At 37.3% G+C, this 16,593-nt stretch overlaps 2 protein-coding genes across 2 annotated transcripts; both read right to left on the reverse strand.

The window, feature by feature from the left end:
- Window positions 1-1,973: 1,973 nt before the first annotated feature.
- On the reverse strand, window positions 1,974-8,128 carry ftr14l (finTRIM family, member 14-like). Its single transcript, XM_062995112.1, has 6 exons — window positions 7,721-8,128; window positions 6,559-6,654; window positions 6,217-6,450; window positions 3,392-3,551; window positions 3,248-3,307; window positions 1,974-2,563 (listed from the first exon to the last, which is right to left on the reverse strand). The coding sequence occupies exons 1-6, from the start codon at window positions 8,126-8,128 to the stop codon at window positions 2,040-2,042; spliced, it is 1,482 nt and encodes a 493-aa protein (XP_062851182.1). The 3' UTR covers window positions 1,974-2,039.
- A 4,703-nt stretch (window positions 8,129-12,831) lies between these two features.
- LOC134315113 (toll-like receptor 4) lies at window positions 12,832-15,560 on the reverse strand. Its single transcript, XM_062996076.1, has 3 exons — window positions 15,477-15,560; window positions 15,171-15,337; window positions 12,832-15,043 (listed from the first exon to the last, which is right to left on the reverse strand). The coding sequence occupies exons 1-3, from the start codon at window positions 15,558-15,560 to the stop codon at window positions 12,832-12,834; spliced, it is 2,463 nt and encodes an 820-aa protein (XP_062852146.1).
- Between the last annotated feature and the right edge of the window lie 1,033 nt (window positions 15,561-16,593).

The following is a 16,593-nucleotide window of genomic DNA, read 5'->3' on the forward strand; positions in this document are numbered from 1 at the left end:
AAAATTTATAGTAGATATTTTTACTGTTTTCAAAACCATAATTAACAAAAAGAACCTTTAAAAAGTTTGTAATGACAGATACAGTGTAACAACATTGCTTTTAGTTTAGCATTAACACTTAACACATCTGTTTATTTATTTACAGCTCTGGAAAACCACAACCATGACATTTTAAGCAGCATATGCTGCAGAATTACACAACAAAAACACTAATTATTATATAGCTACGTAGCCTTATATCTTAAAAATTAACTTTTGAAATAGGTTAGAATAACTTGTTAAACAACTCCTAAAAACAATAAAGTTGCAGCAAAACTCTCAAACCAAATTTTCAAATCAAATCATTTTGCAAACGCCAGTCTATATATGGCTTGTCCAATAGGTTTATTTAATTGACTGGACCATTTTTTGCTTATATTAAATTACTTTAGTCCCTGTTGCAAGAAGAATTCATCAAAGGCAAATAACTTCATGTATATGTTTACTTAAATATAATTGTTTATATAATTATATACTGTATAATTGTAACAGTTATTAATGCCACTTTACTATCTGCTTTATCTATTGAAAAGGTCACCTGATGCTGCAGTAAAACAGATCCACTTCTTTTCACTACATTTATCTTGCAAATCACCAGCTGCAGAAATGTATGCAATAATAGAACTTTGGAATGGGTGATGGGCGTCAGTGGGGTTCTAAGGTTGTTGACATAGTGCTACAGTCCACTCCTGGTCACTACATCTAAGAAACAGACTTTAGAATGTATTCAAATGTAATCAAAACAAATTTGCTTTATGTTTTAACAGAATAGATTACTGAATATCTTTAGAAATATATGCAAATAAAGGTGGTTATGAAAAGTCATGGTAAGATAATACCTTATCAGGATGGGATTTTGTGATTTTTTCTGCAGGTCCCAAAAGGCTGTCAGGCATCTTAATAAAGCATGAACACAATTACGATGCTGCCCATAAAGAATTGTGAAATATTCACTGAAGAATGCATGTACCTCAGATACTGCCTGTGTTTTTTAGGTTTTAAAAAATTCTATTATATATACATTGCTGTGGATTTGGAGACACTGTAGTGTTTGTTATTAATGCTACAGTGTATTTCTGTCTTTCCTAACCAAAATGTTTTTGCACAGAAATAACATGCACATTTATGACATTACATTTACTGTTGAGTGTTTTTCCTGCTTGATGCAGACACAAAGTCATCTACCCAGTTTTCAGTTTATTTTAGTACAGGTTTTCACGTAAACAGCTGATTAAAAAAAAAGAAATCATTTACATTAGCATTTTAACTACAAATTCAGTTTGGATGACAAGTCAGCAAGTCTTGAGTCCACCAGTAAACACGTGTTTAGCAGTTTTCTCAAATTTAATACAATGTCAAATGACTATTATTATTATTAAATAACATGTAATAATAAAATTGTGTTACACTTGCATTGTATAAATGATTTTTCACTGTATTAGAATGTAGTAATAAACAAACAATATATACCACTAAGTACTGGTTGTGAGTATTTCAAGTTTTGTAGACAATAATGTTTCCTAGAGTTAAATAATATCCCTACCCACATTAGGCCACACTAACTGGGACAGGGTTCCCAAATGCTTGTACAGTAGTTCAAAGATCAAATAAAATGTACATTTGACCTGGCTAGTTTAGTCCCGTAACCAAAAAAAGAAATTATTACACCATCTAGTGGTGTAGTTAGTGTCGTGGTTTTGTCAGTATACAGGGTATGAGGACTGGCATGTTCTCCCAATGTCTGCATGGATTTTCTCCTGTTACTTTTTTATTTTGTTGCCTTAAAACATGCAGAACGTAGATAAGCTGGTGTAAATTGTCAGGTGTAAGTAAGTAAGAAATTGTGTGAGTATTTGACACTAATCTGTCCTTTCCCTAAAAAGTCACATGATGAGACTTGGTTCCAATGGATGTCAATAAATTCAGTTGTCATATTAATATCCATAAATTACACTGAAGAACTAAATAAAGACATTCATAAAATAAAACACAGTGTACTATTATAGTATTTTTACAGCACTTCCAAAACCCCAGACTCCAAACCCGGCATAAAGCGGCTCATTGTATGACGTTTGAACTTTTTGGAGTAAGGTCATTGTGTCTGACACACTATAAAACGCCAGTGTTCCTGCCTTGTGGTCTAGATACACTCCTATTCTTGAAGACCTGGGCACAGGTATGGTGGTTCGTTTACTGTTGTGCATAAAGGAGTACTTGGACTCAGAGCAGTACAGACTCCAAGATTTGTCATTCCAGCCAAAGCTGCAGATGTTGTCATTGCCTTTCCTGCTAATTGTTTTGTAAGTAATGGCCATGTCCACTTCAGTCCCACTCCATTCCACCTCCCAATAATAACGACCTCCAACCAGGCCCTCCTTGCACAGTACCTGCTGCCAGTAGTCAAACCTGTCCGGGTGCTCAGGGTATGACTTGATATCACTGCTCATCTGCACCACAGTGTTTCCTTTGGACAGATACAGATTTGGATGAGCAGTCTGATGATCCATGGAAAGTTGACAGTAATCTGTGTAAGAAATAGAAATGATTAATGGCTTAATTTACCAATGTTAGAAATATTATAATTAAGTGTTGTTAGTCTCTTCTGGTCATTTTGCTTCTACCTTGAAAGTTTTGTAAAAGAAAATTGGCCACAATGCAGGAATACAACATTCCAGTGCAGGACAACTCACCCATTTACTCCCTCACACTTAGGGGCAATTAAGAAAGGCCAATTTACCTAATGTACTTCTAGATGTTTTGTAGGGTGGTTGAAAAGTACGTAGAGGTAACCCACATAAATTCCTCACAGTGACTGGTGAAAATACAAACCCAAGTCCCTAGAACCCTTGTGTGGCCAGCTGTGCCACAGTGCCAAACTGGTTAATTACAGAACAATAGATATAGAGAAGAGAATATGTGGATAAGAGTAACTGGAAGCAAGGATTAAACCCAAGCACCTAGGCTGTGAGGCACCACACTAAACCTTTATACTCATATTAATATTTGACCAATTAAAATAATATTGACCAATATTTTTGGCATTTGGAATTTTTGCTTCTGACATGCATGCATCATGGATTGATTTGTCATATTAAGTTTAGTACTTTTTTGTACAAGTTGTATTGAAAGTAACACTGAGTCACTGAGATCCTTTTAAGTAATTTTATCCTTATGTTTGATTTTAATGATACTGAATAAAATAACTTACACTGTAAAAACTCATCCCTTGTTGTTGGTTCCAAAGTCTGCAGAATTTTAACTTCTCTTACTGTCAAGAAAAAAAAAAAATAAGAACCTGTAAAATCAGTCAACTAAGAAAGAAACATTTACAGAAATGTCACATTTTACCAACCTGCAGATGAGATCTGGGTCAGCTCTACCTTGCTTATATCCTCCAGTTGCACTTTGAGTTCGGATATGGCTTTCTTTGCTTTATCAAAAGAGGGATGTGGGGCCAGTGTCAGTTTGGACAAGTCTTCGTAACCTGATGGTGAAGAAAGAGACTGCCAGCTCTGGGAAAAAATGCAAAGTTAATTGTGTTAGAATTTACAGTGTTGAAAATTATTTAAACCAGTCAAGAGGGAAAGTTTATAATATTGGGATCTTGCACTGCTGTTAATAACACTAGAAGCTACTGAAACCACATCCCACTAAAATATTACAAACCCTATTTCTAGAAAAGATGGGACATAGTATAAATGCAGTAAAACAATTGTTAGATCTCTTGATCCTGACAATCGTACGAACAAATGACTTTTTTTTTTACCAACTTGGTGTTTTGTAAATATTTATAAAAACAGTGGGTAGCACTGTCGCCTCACAGCAAGAAGGTTCTGGGTTCGATCCCCAGGTGGGGCAGTCCGGGTCCTTTCTGTGTGGAGTTTGCATGTTCTCCCCGTGTCCGCGTGGGTTTCCTCCGGGTGCTCCGGTTTCCTACCACAGTTCAAAAACCTGCCACCAGGCTAATTGGAAACACTGAATTGCCCAATAGATACCTAGCCACTAGATGCACAAACCAGTGCATTGTAGTGCTGGTCCCAAGCCCAGATAAAATAGGGAGGGTTGTGTCAGGAAGGGCACCCGGCGTAAAAATTATGACAAATCAATGCGGATCATGATCGGCAGAGAGCCGACCCCGCAACTGAACAGGACAAAGGCCGAGGAAGAAGAAAATATCCAAATTAAACCATTTTAAAACATTTGACAATAAGCAGGTAACAGGTGATTGTATCATGATTTGGAATTAAAGGAGGATCCGCCAATTACCCAGTCTTTGCAAGTGGAAATTTTGTGTTTGGACCCTAATTTGTGCCAAACTTTATGAGAGATTGTCATCCAGTTGAAAAAAAAACCATTTCTCAACACAAGACTGCAAATAACTGAGTTTTTCATCATCAGCTTTTTACAATATTGAGAAAGGATTCAGGAAATACAGAGAAATCTCAGTCTGTGTAGGAAAAAGTCGGAAACCACTATTAAATGTGAGTGACCTTCAAACCCTCAGACGGCATTGGACAGAGGCATATATTGTGATTTTAGAGACATATGCTGCCATCAGGGTGACCTTTTTTCCTGGGAAATCCATGGTAATTTCTGCAAGACAATGCCGGGCGGCATTCTGCATGTGCTACAACAGCATGGCTTCATGAACACAGAGTGCATGTGTTTGGCCTGCCTGCAGTTGCATCGTGAAGAGGAGAATCAGACAATGGAAACCACAGACTGTTGAGGAGCTGAAGTCTTTTATCAAGCCATAAATTCCACTTCCAACTGCAATGATGAGTGTTTTCAAAATTTCTAAAGAATTAAAAAGTATTTGATAGGAAATGTAATGTAACACAGTGGTGAATATGCCTCAACTTTTTGAGTGTGTTGCAGATATTCAATTCAATTCAATTAAATCAATTATCACTCTTGTTTTTATTGCATTTTACAAATTCTCAGGTTATCTGGAAATGGGGTTTGTATTTAAGTGTATATTGACTTGTCAACCACAAGCTACAGATTAAACTGTTGAAATTTAAGCTTAGCACAACTTGGCACATTAGGCTTAACACATGTTTAATGCTTCTTTTAGTATAGATTCCTGCCACAGAGTTGTCTATATCTCAAACCAAATGCAGTCTGCATTGTCTTGTTCAAATCATGTTTTTAATTGTTGTGTACAAACTAGGGATGCATCAATACCATTTTTTCCCAACCGAGTACGAGTACAAGTACATGTATTTTAGTACTCGCCGATACCGATACCTATTTAGAATGATGCAATCTGGAGCATTATGGAATAGTGTAGTTTTTAGTGTAAAATAGTGCAGTGGAACAGTTGCTTGGGTTGCCATCACTAATTGTATAAAAAAAAAAAAACACCGCACAGACATCATTGAGAAAGCTTCTGACAAGCTAACGTTAACGTTCATTAATAAACGCACGTAATTAACGTTGTGCACATCATACATGCGATGCGATTCTGCTGATTGAAATATTTACTTTAAAAGGATAATACAGTCCGATCCCATCTGAGCCGATTCTATCAGCACATACATTCGTGGTTCACCTCGGTAAATCGTAAACGACTCTGAGTCGGCTCCCGCTCTGTGGTAATAACCAGTATAATTAAGCCTGAGCTTTATAATGTAAGCGAGTCACACAAAATGTTCTGTAGTATTTGGTGTTTATTTACAACCGCATCATTTATTATAACAGTAAACACGGAGAGATGACTGAGAAAAGAAGCTTAAAATGAGTCGACTCCTGAATCACTTGTATCGACACTGTGAACAGAGTATTGAACACAAACACGTCCTATAACAGCGGTCGCTGCTTTTGTAACCGGTTATCTTCGCTGTTAGCTCTATTTTGAAGGTTTTTGTTTTTTTCAAACGGAACTAAATAACATTAAACGTGCGTGTGAGCGTGGTCAGTGAAAATAATTCAATCTGTCTCCCGTGGGTGAAAAATGAATTGCTTTAGTTTTAGAAGTAAAAAAATCTCGTAATGTCACTCGCCCCCCAGGTTGAAAATCCCTGCGTTAACGCAGCAACGTGCACTAGGTACATGGTATCGGATGTTTAGTATCGGAGCCTCGTTTGCGAGTGCGAGTACGAGTTAATGAGCGCGGTATCGGGCTAATACCCGATACTAGTATCGGTACTCATGCATCTCTAGTACAAACCATACCTGGAGGAAGTGAATGTGGTCATCAGAGTGTGAAAGCTTCTCCAGGTCATTGTGTTTCATTCGCAGAAGTGTGATCTCTTCCTCCATTTGGGTTAGGTGTCTCTCGGCCTGAGTCATCAGGGCTGTCTCTTGGGTTCGGATCATCTCCTTTACTTCCACGTACCTCCTTTCTAGCGCTTGCATTAACTCTGTAAATATTCTCTCATTCTCCTCCATCAGGCTCTGGGATGAGTTCTGTTTAACAACAGTAGAGTTTAGGTGGGGTATCAAACATTTGGCAAAGCATGAAAAAAAGGAAATTAAAAGTGTTTACCTGCAAACCATTAAACCCTAAAGTCTCACCTTTAGAGATACTGCTGCTTGCCTCAAGTCCTGCCACTTTTTTACTTTCTCCGCAATATTTTGCTGAGAAGCCTTCAGTTTAGTTCCAATCTGTTTCTGCAGAAGCAAAAATAGGCAGCTGTTTCTAATGTATTGTAAATCCATTAATTTGTTCATTTATTTAACTTAAGTAACTACTTTTATTTTACACATACAGACAGGACAATTAAAATAAAGCAATAAGCCACGAGAGGCCGTACGTTACTGTGATTTTAGCACGGGGATGACGTTTTTGGCACGACGCGAAGCGGAGTGCCTAAAACTTCTTTCCCCGTGCTAAAATCGTAACAGTAACGTATGGTCTCGAGTGGCTTATTGCTTTTATAAAACGGCGGTCAACATAAAATATAATAAATACAACAATGTTTAATCATAAATGTATTTATTGTGTATAAACTTACAATAAAGCATTCTTCCGCGACGCAAGGTAATCCGATTAACAGTGTTGCTAGGCAACGTGAGGGCGAAAATAACATTAACTTTCTCTATTCAGTGGCGTATTAATATGGAATGATGTGAGGTGGTCCTAGGTGTGCGTTTATCGGGGATTTTACAACGGCTTCGAACGCGGCTCAGCCAATCAGATTTTAGGACCGGAACTATCCGTTTTATAAGCAACTATTTTACACAGTGAAATATCTTCAGAGGCAAGAGGAAGTTGGTGAAAACACACAAAAATGTGTGTGCTTCCTTTGGTGCCAAAAAAGGTGCCAAAAACATATCTACAATAAGAGATGTCACTGTTTTGTGATGCAACATTTTTAATAAATGATTTTTTTAAAGATTTTCTATTGGTATTACCAGGGGAAAGCCTTCCACTAAGAACACCACATAATGTAAACATCTAGCTTGATAAAGCAGCACAGTTTTAGTGACCTTTGTTCAATCCACTGGCATGTTTTGGGTGGAGATAGGAAACAGAAGTTGTGTGGCAGCAGAATTTTTTCACTGTGCTACCTGTCATAATGACCATTATTAAAGCAAGGGTGGGATGGTGTGACACCAGGTAGTATGGGTTTTGCAACCCTTATGGAAAAATACAAGCCTTACGTCTGACATATATAACAAACATAAATCAGAAAAAGATTTTTTACAAGAACATAAATCTCTACAAATCTCTCACCTGTTTTTCAGTCCTTTCGGCTGCAGCAGAAACAATGTCATGTTTTTTGTGTTCTTCCATGATGCACATAACACAGACACATATCTGATCAGAACGGCAGAAGACCTCCAGCAGTTTGTCATGCTCAGCACATATTTTTTCTCTCAGCTGCCCGGTTGCTGTCACCAGCTTGTGCTTCATCAGTGCTGGATACTCATAGTGAGTCTGCAAGTGAGTCTCACAGAATGAGGTCAGGCATGTTAGACAGGACTTCACAGCCTTCATCTTCGTAGTCAGGCAAAAATCACAAAGTACATTTTGCTGACTGTCCGTGGTGTTGACTCTGGAGTTGCTGTATCGTCTATTTGGATCAGAACTGTGGGTCTTTTCCACAGAACTGTAGCGGCCCACACTGCTGCGGCGAGACATTTTCCAGTTCCAGGAAGCACACACTGCTAGATCTCTGAGTCTTGTGTAGTTTCAGTGAAACTGTAGTGTGACTGAGTTTAAATAAAGGAATGTGAACAATGAAGGAAGGTTGGGTTAAACCAGTATGCCTTGATCCAGAGGTGTGGCAGATGACGAGATGTTCATTTTAGAGAAAACCACGACTGCAGAATTGTCTATACAAAGGTGTTTGATATATATATATATATATACCTTTGTATAGACAATTCCAAAGTTCCAAGGTTAGTCCAGGTGTAGATTTGCATATTCAGTGTGGTATCACCGAAGTGGGAACTAAAGCAATGACTGATTGTACAAATGTTAAAATGTTCTCTTTTAAAAAATGGTCTTGTATTGTATATTTATTAGTTGTGAAAAGTGTGATACACATGTAATGCGCATAACACAGGGAAATACTTGAAATGTGCTTTGAAAAGATGCTAGGTGACATAAACCTCTAAATTACCACATAGGCAAGCATTATGTAACACAGTAAAAACTTAAAAAATGACAAAAGTGTACAAAACATGTAGTTTAAACAAATTCTTTACATACTGTAGATATGATGGTATGGTGAGCTTGGAAAAAAAAAGGATTCCTGCTGTCAGTGTTTTTATATGTTTACAGAATTCAATGTCATAGTCAATTACCCAAATTTTTAAGCAGTTGAGCAATTAAGTGCTGTTTTCTAATGCTAGAAAATCCACATAAATCTGTCAGGGTTCAAAAGCAATCAACTCAAATAAAGGACATTAAAATTGGACAGGTATAATCTTAGGTGTATTTTTCTAACATACTACTTTCCTAAAATATATTTTTTAAAAAGTTATTCAGCACACAAAAATGGACTAGACTGAGTTATTCAAAAAACTTCAGTAAAGTAAAAAATATTTGCAAAACAACTACAAATTTTCAACAAGTTTAACAGGGTGTGCCATGCCTCGTTGCTAAAGTCCCACACATAACTATGGCATAACTAGAAGCTCATGGGCCCCAGTGCAAACAAAAATTTGGGCCCCCTCAACAAATTTTATTTATATATATATATATATATATATATATATATATATTAGGGCTGTCGAAGTTAACGCGATAATAACGCATTAACGCGACCTCAATTTAACGCGATTAAAAAAATTAGTGCCATTAACGCAAATTCTAGTTCATGTTGACACTTGACTGGTAGAACAAACGTTTTAATGTCGGACTTGCCACCGTTTTTCATTTGCGGTTTGTTAACATAATGTAACCGATCGTGGTAGTGATGCACTTGCATAATAAAGAAATAAATACACTCTATATTCACAAGTTGTCGGGAGCAGAACACTTTATTACACTTAATTAACTTCTTCTTCTGTACCGAATACCGGAAAGCTGAGTCGAGCACGTTAGTTCATGAACTATGGAAGCCCCAAAGGGTCAAAACACACTCACTTCGTGTAGAAACGTCCATCAAACCATCGTCACGATACAACCACAGACAAGTCTGTTACAATAACTACGCCTTATCCCACCTAAAGCACCGCTGATCTACAATGTTTGCTGATGGAGAAATTCTAACCTACAATCTGACATTTACTGCCTAGTATGTGAGTGAATAAAACTCCCTTACAGTTTTCTCTTGTCCCAGCAGTTTTTAACATCAGTACATTTAGCATAAAATGTGTTCACCATTTTAATTGTAACATTTCACTTAAAAATCCTTGTTTTCTATAACATTTACACAGATTTTTTTTAATGCGATTAATCGCGATTAACTATATGAAATTCTGAGATTAATCGCGATTAAAAATTTTAATCGTTTGACAGCCCTAATATATATATATATATATATATATATATATATATATATATATATATATATATATACTGTATGTATATATATATACAGTGTATCACAAAAGTGAGTACACCCCTCACATTTCTGCAGATATTTAAGTATATCTTTTCATGGGACAACACTGACAAAATGACACTTTGACACAATGAAAAGTAGTCTGTGTGCAGCTTAAATAACAGTGTAAATTTATTCTTCCCTCAAAATAACTCAATATACAGCCATTAATGTCTAAACCACCAGCAACAAAAGTGAGTACACCCCTAAGAGACTACACCCCTAAATGTCCAAATTGAGCACTGCTTGTCATTTTCCCTCCAAAATGTCATGTGACTCGTTAGTGTTACTAGGTCTCAGGTGTGCATAGGGAGCAGGTGTGTTCAATTTAGTAGTACAGCTCTCACACTCTCTCATACTGGTCACTGAAAGTTCCAACATTGCACCTCATGGCAAAGAACTCTCTGAGGATCTCAAAAGATGAATTGTTGCGCTACATGAAGATGGCCAAGGCTACAAGAAGATTGCCAACACCCTGAAACTGAGCTGCAGCACAGTGGCCAAGATCATCCAGCGTTTTAAAAGAGCAGGGTCCACTCAGAACAGACCTCGCGTTGGTCGTCCAAAGAAACTGAGTGCACGTGCTCAGCGTCACATCCAACTGCTGTCTTTGAAAGATAGGCGCAGGAGTGCTGTCAGCATTGCTGCAGAGATTGAAAAGGTGGGGGGTCAGCCTGTCAGTGCTCAGACCATACGCCGCACACTACATCAAATTGGTCTGCATGGCTGTCACCCCAGAAGGAAGCCTCTTCTGAAGTCTCTACACAAGAAAGCCCACAAACAGTTTGCTGAAGACATGTCAACAAAGGACATGGATTACTGGAACCATGTCCTAAGGTCTGATGAGACCAAGATTAATTTGTTTGGTTCAGATGGTCTCAAGCATGTGTGGCAGCAATCAGGTGAGGAGTACAAAGATAAGTGTGTCATACCTACAGTCAAGCATGTTGGTGGGAATGCCATGGTCTGGGGCTGCATGAGTGCAGCAGGTGTTGGGGAGTTACATTTCATTGAGGGACACATGAACTCCAATATGTACTGTGAAATACTGAAGCAGAGCATGATCCCCTCCCTCCGGAAACTGGGTCGCAGGGCAGTGTTCCAGCCTGATAATGACCCCACCACCACACCTCTAAGACGACCACTGCTTTATTGAAGAGGCTGAGGGTAAAGGTGATGGACTGGCCAAGCATGTCTCCAGACCTAAACCCAATAGATCATCTTTGGGGCATCCTCAAGCGGAAGGTGGAGGAGCGCAAAGTCTCGAATATCCGCCAGCTCCGTGATGTCGTCATGGAGGAGTGGAAAAGCATTCCAGTGGCAACCTGTGAAGCTCTGGTAAACTCCATGCCTAGGAGAGTTAAGGCAGTTCTGGGAAATAATGGTGGCCACACAAAATATTGACACTTCAGGAACTTTCACTAAGGGGTGTACTCACTTTTGTTGCCGGTGGTTTAGACATTAATGGCTGTATATTGAGTTATTTTGAGGGAAGAATAAATTTACACTGTTATATAAGCTGCACACAGACTACTTTTCATTGTGTCAAAGTGTCATTTTGTCAGTGTTGTCCCATGAAAAGATATACTTAAATATCTGCGGAAATGTGAGGGGTGTACTCACTTTTGTGATACACTGTATATATATATATATATATATATATATATACTGTATATATATATATATATATATATATATATATATATATATACTGTATATATATATATATATACATATATATATATATATGGAATATCGTGTTTGCTATATATTTCCTGTTTGGCTTGCCATAATACATGCATAATACGTGCAGCCAATGGGGGGGCAGTGAGGTGGGTGGTTGAGTCCATGTCGTGGGGGGGGGGGGGGGGGGGCACCCGCCATGGGCCCTAGTGCACCTGCCCCCCTTGCCCCCCCTGTAGTTACGCCACTGGTCCCACACCTGCAAGACCAACTGCAAGACACTCAACTAAGCTTAAACCAAATCAAAATCCACCATTCAAGGCAGAGAGGTAAAATAACAGATAGGTGAGCATGGTAGTAGGAGTAATGGGTACCCCGCTACAGGTTTTTGCCCAGAAAAGAAAAGAAGGTAGTTTGCTGCACAGGGACAAGAGCCTAATCTACCCCCAGCAAACCTTAAAAAGGCATGTACAATTACATTTTCCGCATTTAGCAGACGCCTTTATCCAAAGCGACTTTCATTACAGTTACAGTATACAGTCTGAGCAATTGAGGGTTAAGGGCCTTGCTCAAGGGCCCAACAGTGACAACCTGGCAGTGGTTGGGCTTGAACCAGCAACCCTCTGGTCACTGGCCTGGTACCTTAATCACTAGGCTACAGCTGGCCCTGATAAGCCCCCAGCGAAACACACAGCCACTAAGAAAAGAAAGTTCAAAAGCTAAGCCACCACCATACCAGCTAGTCAATCCACCAGCAATAGTAACTCAGGCTTACAAGAAAAAAGGGCAGGGAACTCAATACAACTGGCAGTGAGTAAACAAAAAACAAAAGTGACTTCCAGGTCTGACACTAGTTGCATGGGGATGGATATCATGTGGCAGACAAAAAGCAGACGTGGCTGAATTCCCAGGAAATAAATAAAAAAGAATGCCGGCATAAGAACTGGCAGAAAAGAGCATGAAGCAGCTCAGCATATCGGTCTGCTAGATTGCATGGCAGGTGAGCATAAAACTGCAATCCCTGGGCTATTACACAATTACGTTTTAAATTGTCTGCTATAAATTTTATATTAAAAAAATAATAATAATGTTATTAAGACACTTAAACTCAATTTCCAGTAGTAATAGCTTTTCGAAGACGAATCCAGAATCTCATTTTACTCAAAGGGTTTCCACTCCACTTCAGATAAGTATTCTTTTTCAGGTGTTTATGAAGTCCAAATACTTTCTTTGTCTTCTCTTCCTCCACATCTTCCAAAATGATGATGATGATGTTGGCATTGCCTTGCATCACCAGCCAAGACTGTGCTACCTCAAACTCAAAGCGACACCATGAACTCTCAATAAAGTGTTGAGAAACAACCACAATAATCTTACGACTACCCATGATACCTTCATCTATAATGTTGGAGGTTATTGTTTTACCTACTTCAAAGTCCCGTACATGGAGACAAAGCTGAATGGGTGGAATCCCATTTTCCAGATTTTCCAACAGTTCATTCATTACCCAGGATTCATCTTTGCTGGAGTAGATCACAAAGGCATCATAAGAAAATTCCTGCAGTCTGGAGACTTTATAACCTCTTAGCAGGATACAGCCATACCGCAGGTAGAACTGAAACTTATAGGTCAAAACAGCTCCAAGTGAAAGAACAGTGACAGCACATATGGATAACACAATTGTAAGTCTTCTGATGTGTTCACAGCTTTCAATGTCATAGTCAAGGACTCTAATTTTTGAGCCCTGTGTCAATTGTCTACAAAAAAGGTTATTTGATTGTTGAATTAGATGTTGATGGCTGGTGATCCATGATATAAAAGCTATTTGTGAACAAGAGCAATCAAAAGGATTAAAGGACAGGTCAAGTACAGAAAGATTCTTGGGTAGATTTTGCAGAACATAATTCGAGATGCTTGAAATTGTATTTCTTTCTACATTTAACATGGTTAAGCTTTTTACATATGGGTGAGTTACAAAATCCAAAACCACCAGCTTGTTTTGACTAAGAAATAAATGCTTGAGTCTGGTTAGACCTTTAAAAGCTCTTGCCTCTATGTTCAGAATTCCACAATCTGAGATTTCAAGAATTTCCAAAGCTGTCAGGTTTACAAATACATAATTTAATGCATCTTCTTGGAAATGGTTCCCTGATGCTTTTAATACTTGTAGATGGCTTAAATGACCAAATGTCATAGTTCTCAAAATATTGCTACTAGAATATGATATATCCAAATATTTTAAATTCTTCAGGTTTTTGAACAATTCAAACTGCCTACTTAGAAATCCCAATCTTGTAAAGCGAACATCTAAGATCTCAATGGAGGAAAATCCTGCAAATGGATTTTTGCTCAGATACATATTTTGATTGTCACTCAGATTAAGGCTGCGAAGGTTTGGCATCCCTATAAAATACTGTGTACAACAGTCAAATTGACTAAAAACTAAATTATTTCTACTCAGATCTACATGCTGCAAATTGGGCATGTAATTTAAACCTTTAAGTAATGTTGGTCTATTTTCAACCACCACCAGTTTTTCTAAGGAATGTAGATGGTAAATTTCAAGTTCGATTGGCTCTTCACTGTTAGCTATATAAAGTTCTTTAAGATTTGGAAATGGGACATGTTGCATAGCTGTTATATAGCAATGATTCAGAGTGATTTTTGTTGCATTGATTAAACAGGTGTACATATCTTCAGAAACAAACTTTTCTATTCGGAGCAAATATATTTCTTTAAAAATCATAGAGCAAAGACCATCAAGATAATTTGCAGCAGCGTTTGTTTTCTTGAAATTGTAGTTTCCAATGCTGAGTCTTCCGACCTTAAGGCCTCTGAGAGCTTTGAGACCATCTCTCTTTGCCGCAGAAGAAACAAAAGCACCTAATATGTTAAGCTCTTCAAGGTAAATGCCTTGAAATGCTCCTGGTTCTATGTGTAATATTGGGTTTCTAGACAGGATCAAAGTGATATTTGCTCTCATTCCTCGCAGCACACTTGTTTGATTTAGCTTTATTGTAGATATGTTGTTGACATGCAGATCAAGTAAGCAGAAGTTATTGAAGTTTATCATAAAGGGTGGAAGAGCAATGGACTGGATGTTGTTAGTTCCAGCTTTTAGTTCTTGTAGTTCAGTTAGATTTTCAAGCTGAATATTTAATGAGTGCAGACCGGTGTTCACGAGAACTAATCTGTGTAGTTTTAGTAAAGAGTTCAAACCATCAGGTCCTATATATGAGACAGGGTTCCCAGTAAGAATTAGAGTAGTCACATTCCTCACATTGTGGAAAGCATCATCAGCAATATACTGAATGTGGCACCTATAATCAAAGAAAATAGTTCATTTAAAACTATTTACATTTCATTTGTTATATATCATTTAAATTATATTTATTATTATTATTATATATGTTAACCAATGACTATCGCAAAGACAAATAACTTTACCTTGTGAGATCAAGCCTTTTCAAATAATCCAGCCTGGGAAATGTACTTTTTTGTAATGAAGGCAAGAAATTAAAGCTGAAGTCCAGCATCTCTATGAATAAAGGAATACTGGTAGGCACATAAGTCAGATTCCTCCCTTCACATGAATAGTATTGGTCACTTTTAACCTTTGTAAATAAAAAATATAATATGTTGTGAATTAAGACTTAATGTTGCACCAAGAATCTAATAGTTTATAACATTTAAAATATAAATTTATTATAACACATTATACACATTATTTTATAAATGTAAAATAATGCATACCTTTGTGCACTCCTCTCCATTTCCATTGTGTACAAGAATAAACACTATATAAAGAAATATGTTTCCATTTATAAAAAAGGACATATTAATAAGAAATGTCAAACTCAGCGTGAAACTGACAATCTATGAAGCTCCTAAATGCACTGACCTAAAATGAGGAACTACTTCACTATGTCCTAAATGAGGTCACAAAGAAAATTAAAATATTTACTCTCACAGAAGTCACTAAATATCTGTTCATGTACTGTTTTTACATAAATTATTTAATTTAACATGAAACTTTTTTTCAACAAAATGCAAGTTATCTAGTACACAAAAATGGCTTTGATTGTTTTGTAAAATATATTTCATTAAAAAAATGTTTGAAAGCAAACTCATTACCTGAGATCCATCATTTGTTTTTAAATAAGCAGTCATAAAACATTTATAGTAATTCTTTTGAGATATACCACTGTGCATTACTATTTAGAATAAAGATTGCATATGAATGCTGTTTACACGAAAGTTAGACATTTATAATACAGTATAATCTGCAGTATAAAAAAAACCACTTATATGCATAAATCTACACATATTTACTCATAATAATAAAGTGAAAGCAAGTTTTTTTTTTTTTTATTAATAAGAGTATAAATAAACATATTCAGACCCTTTGCTGTGTCACTCCAAATTTTGCTCAGGTGTATCTGGTTTACTTTAATTAACGTTGAGATGTGTCTAGAATTCAATTGAAGTTGCTGTTGCAATGTTAACTGTTTGAACACAGTTTGGAAAGGCATGTACCTGCGTCTGTGAGGGCCCACAATTTACACTGCATTGTCACAACAAAAACCAACCCTTGAATTCAGACGTTTATATGGCAGAGTGGCAAGATGTAAGCCACGGTTAAGTGTAGGACAAAAGACAGCCCGCTTGGAGCTAAACAGCATAAAGGCATAAAAGGCATAAAAGCATAAAGGACTTTCAACTATTCACTGAGCTCCTGAATTATTAGACTGGATAATTCTGGGCCAAAACCAGAAGGTGTGTGTTATCTGTATGGTAAAACACAATGGTATCATCCTTCTATGTGGGTGCTTCAAAGCACACTGATCAGTGTGGAAGAACGTAATGCATT

The sequence above is a fragment of the Trichomycterus rosablanca genome, chromosome 5 (assembly GCF_030014385.1).
Source record: "Trichomycterus rosablanca isolate fTriRos1 chromosome 5, fTriRos1.hap1, whole genome shotgun sequence".
Lineage (NCBI taxonomy): Eukaryota > Metazoa > Chordata > Actinopteri > Siluriformes > Trichomycteridae > Trichomycterus > Trichomycterus rosablanca.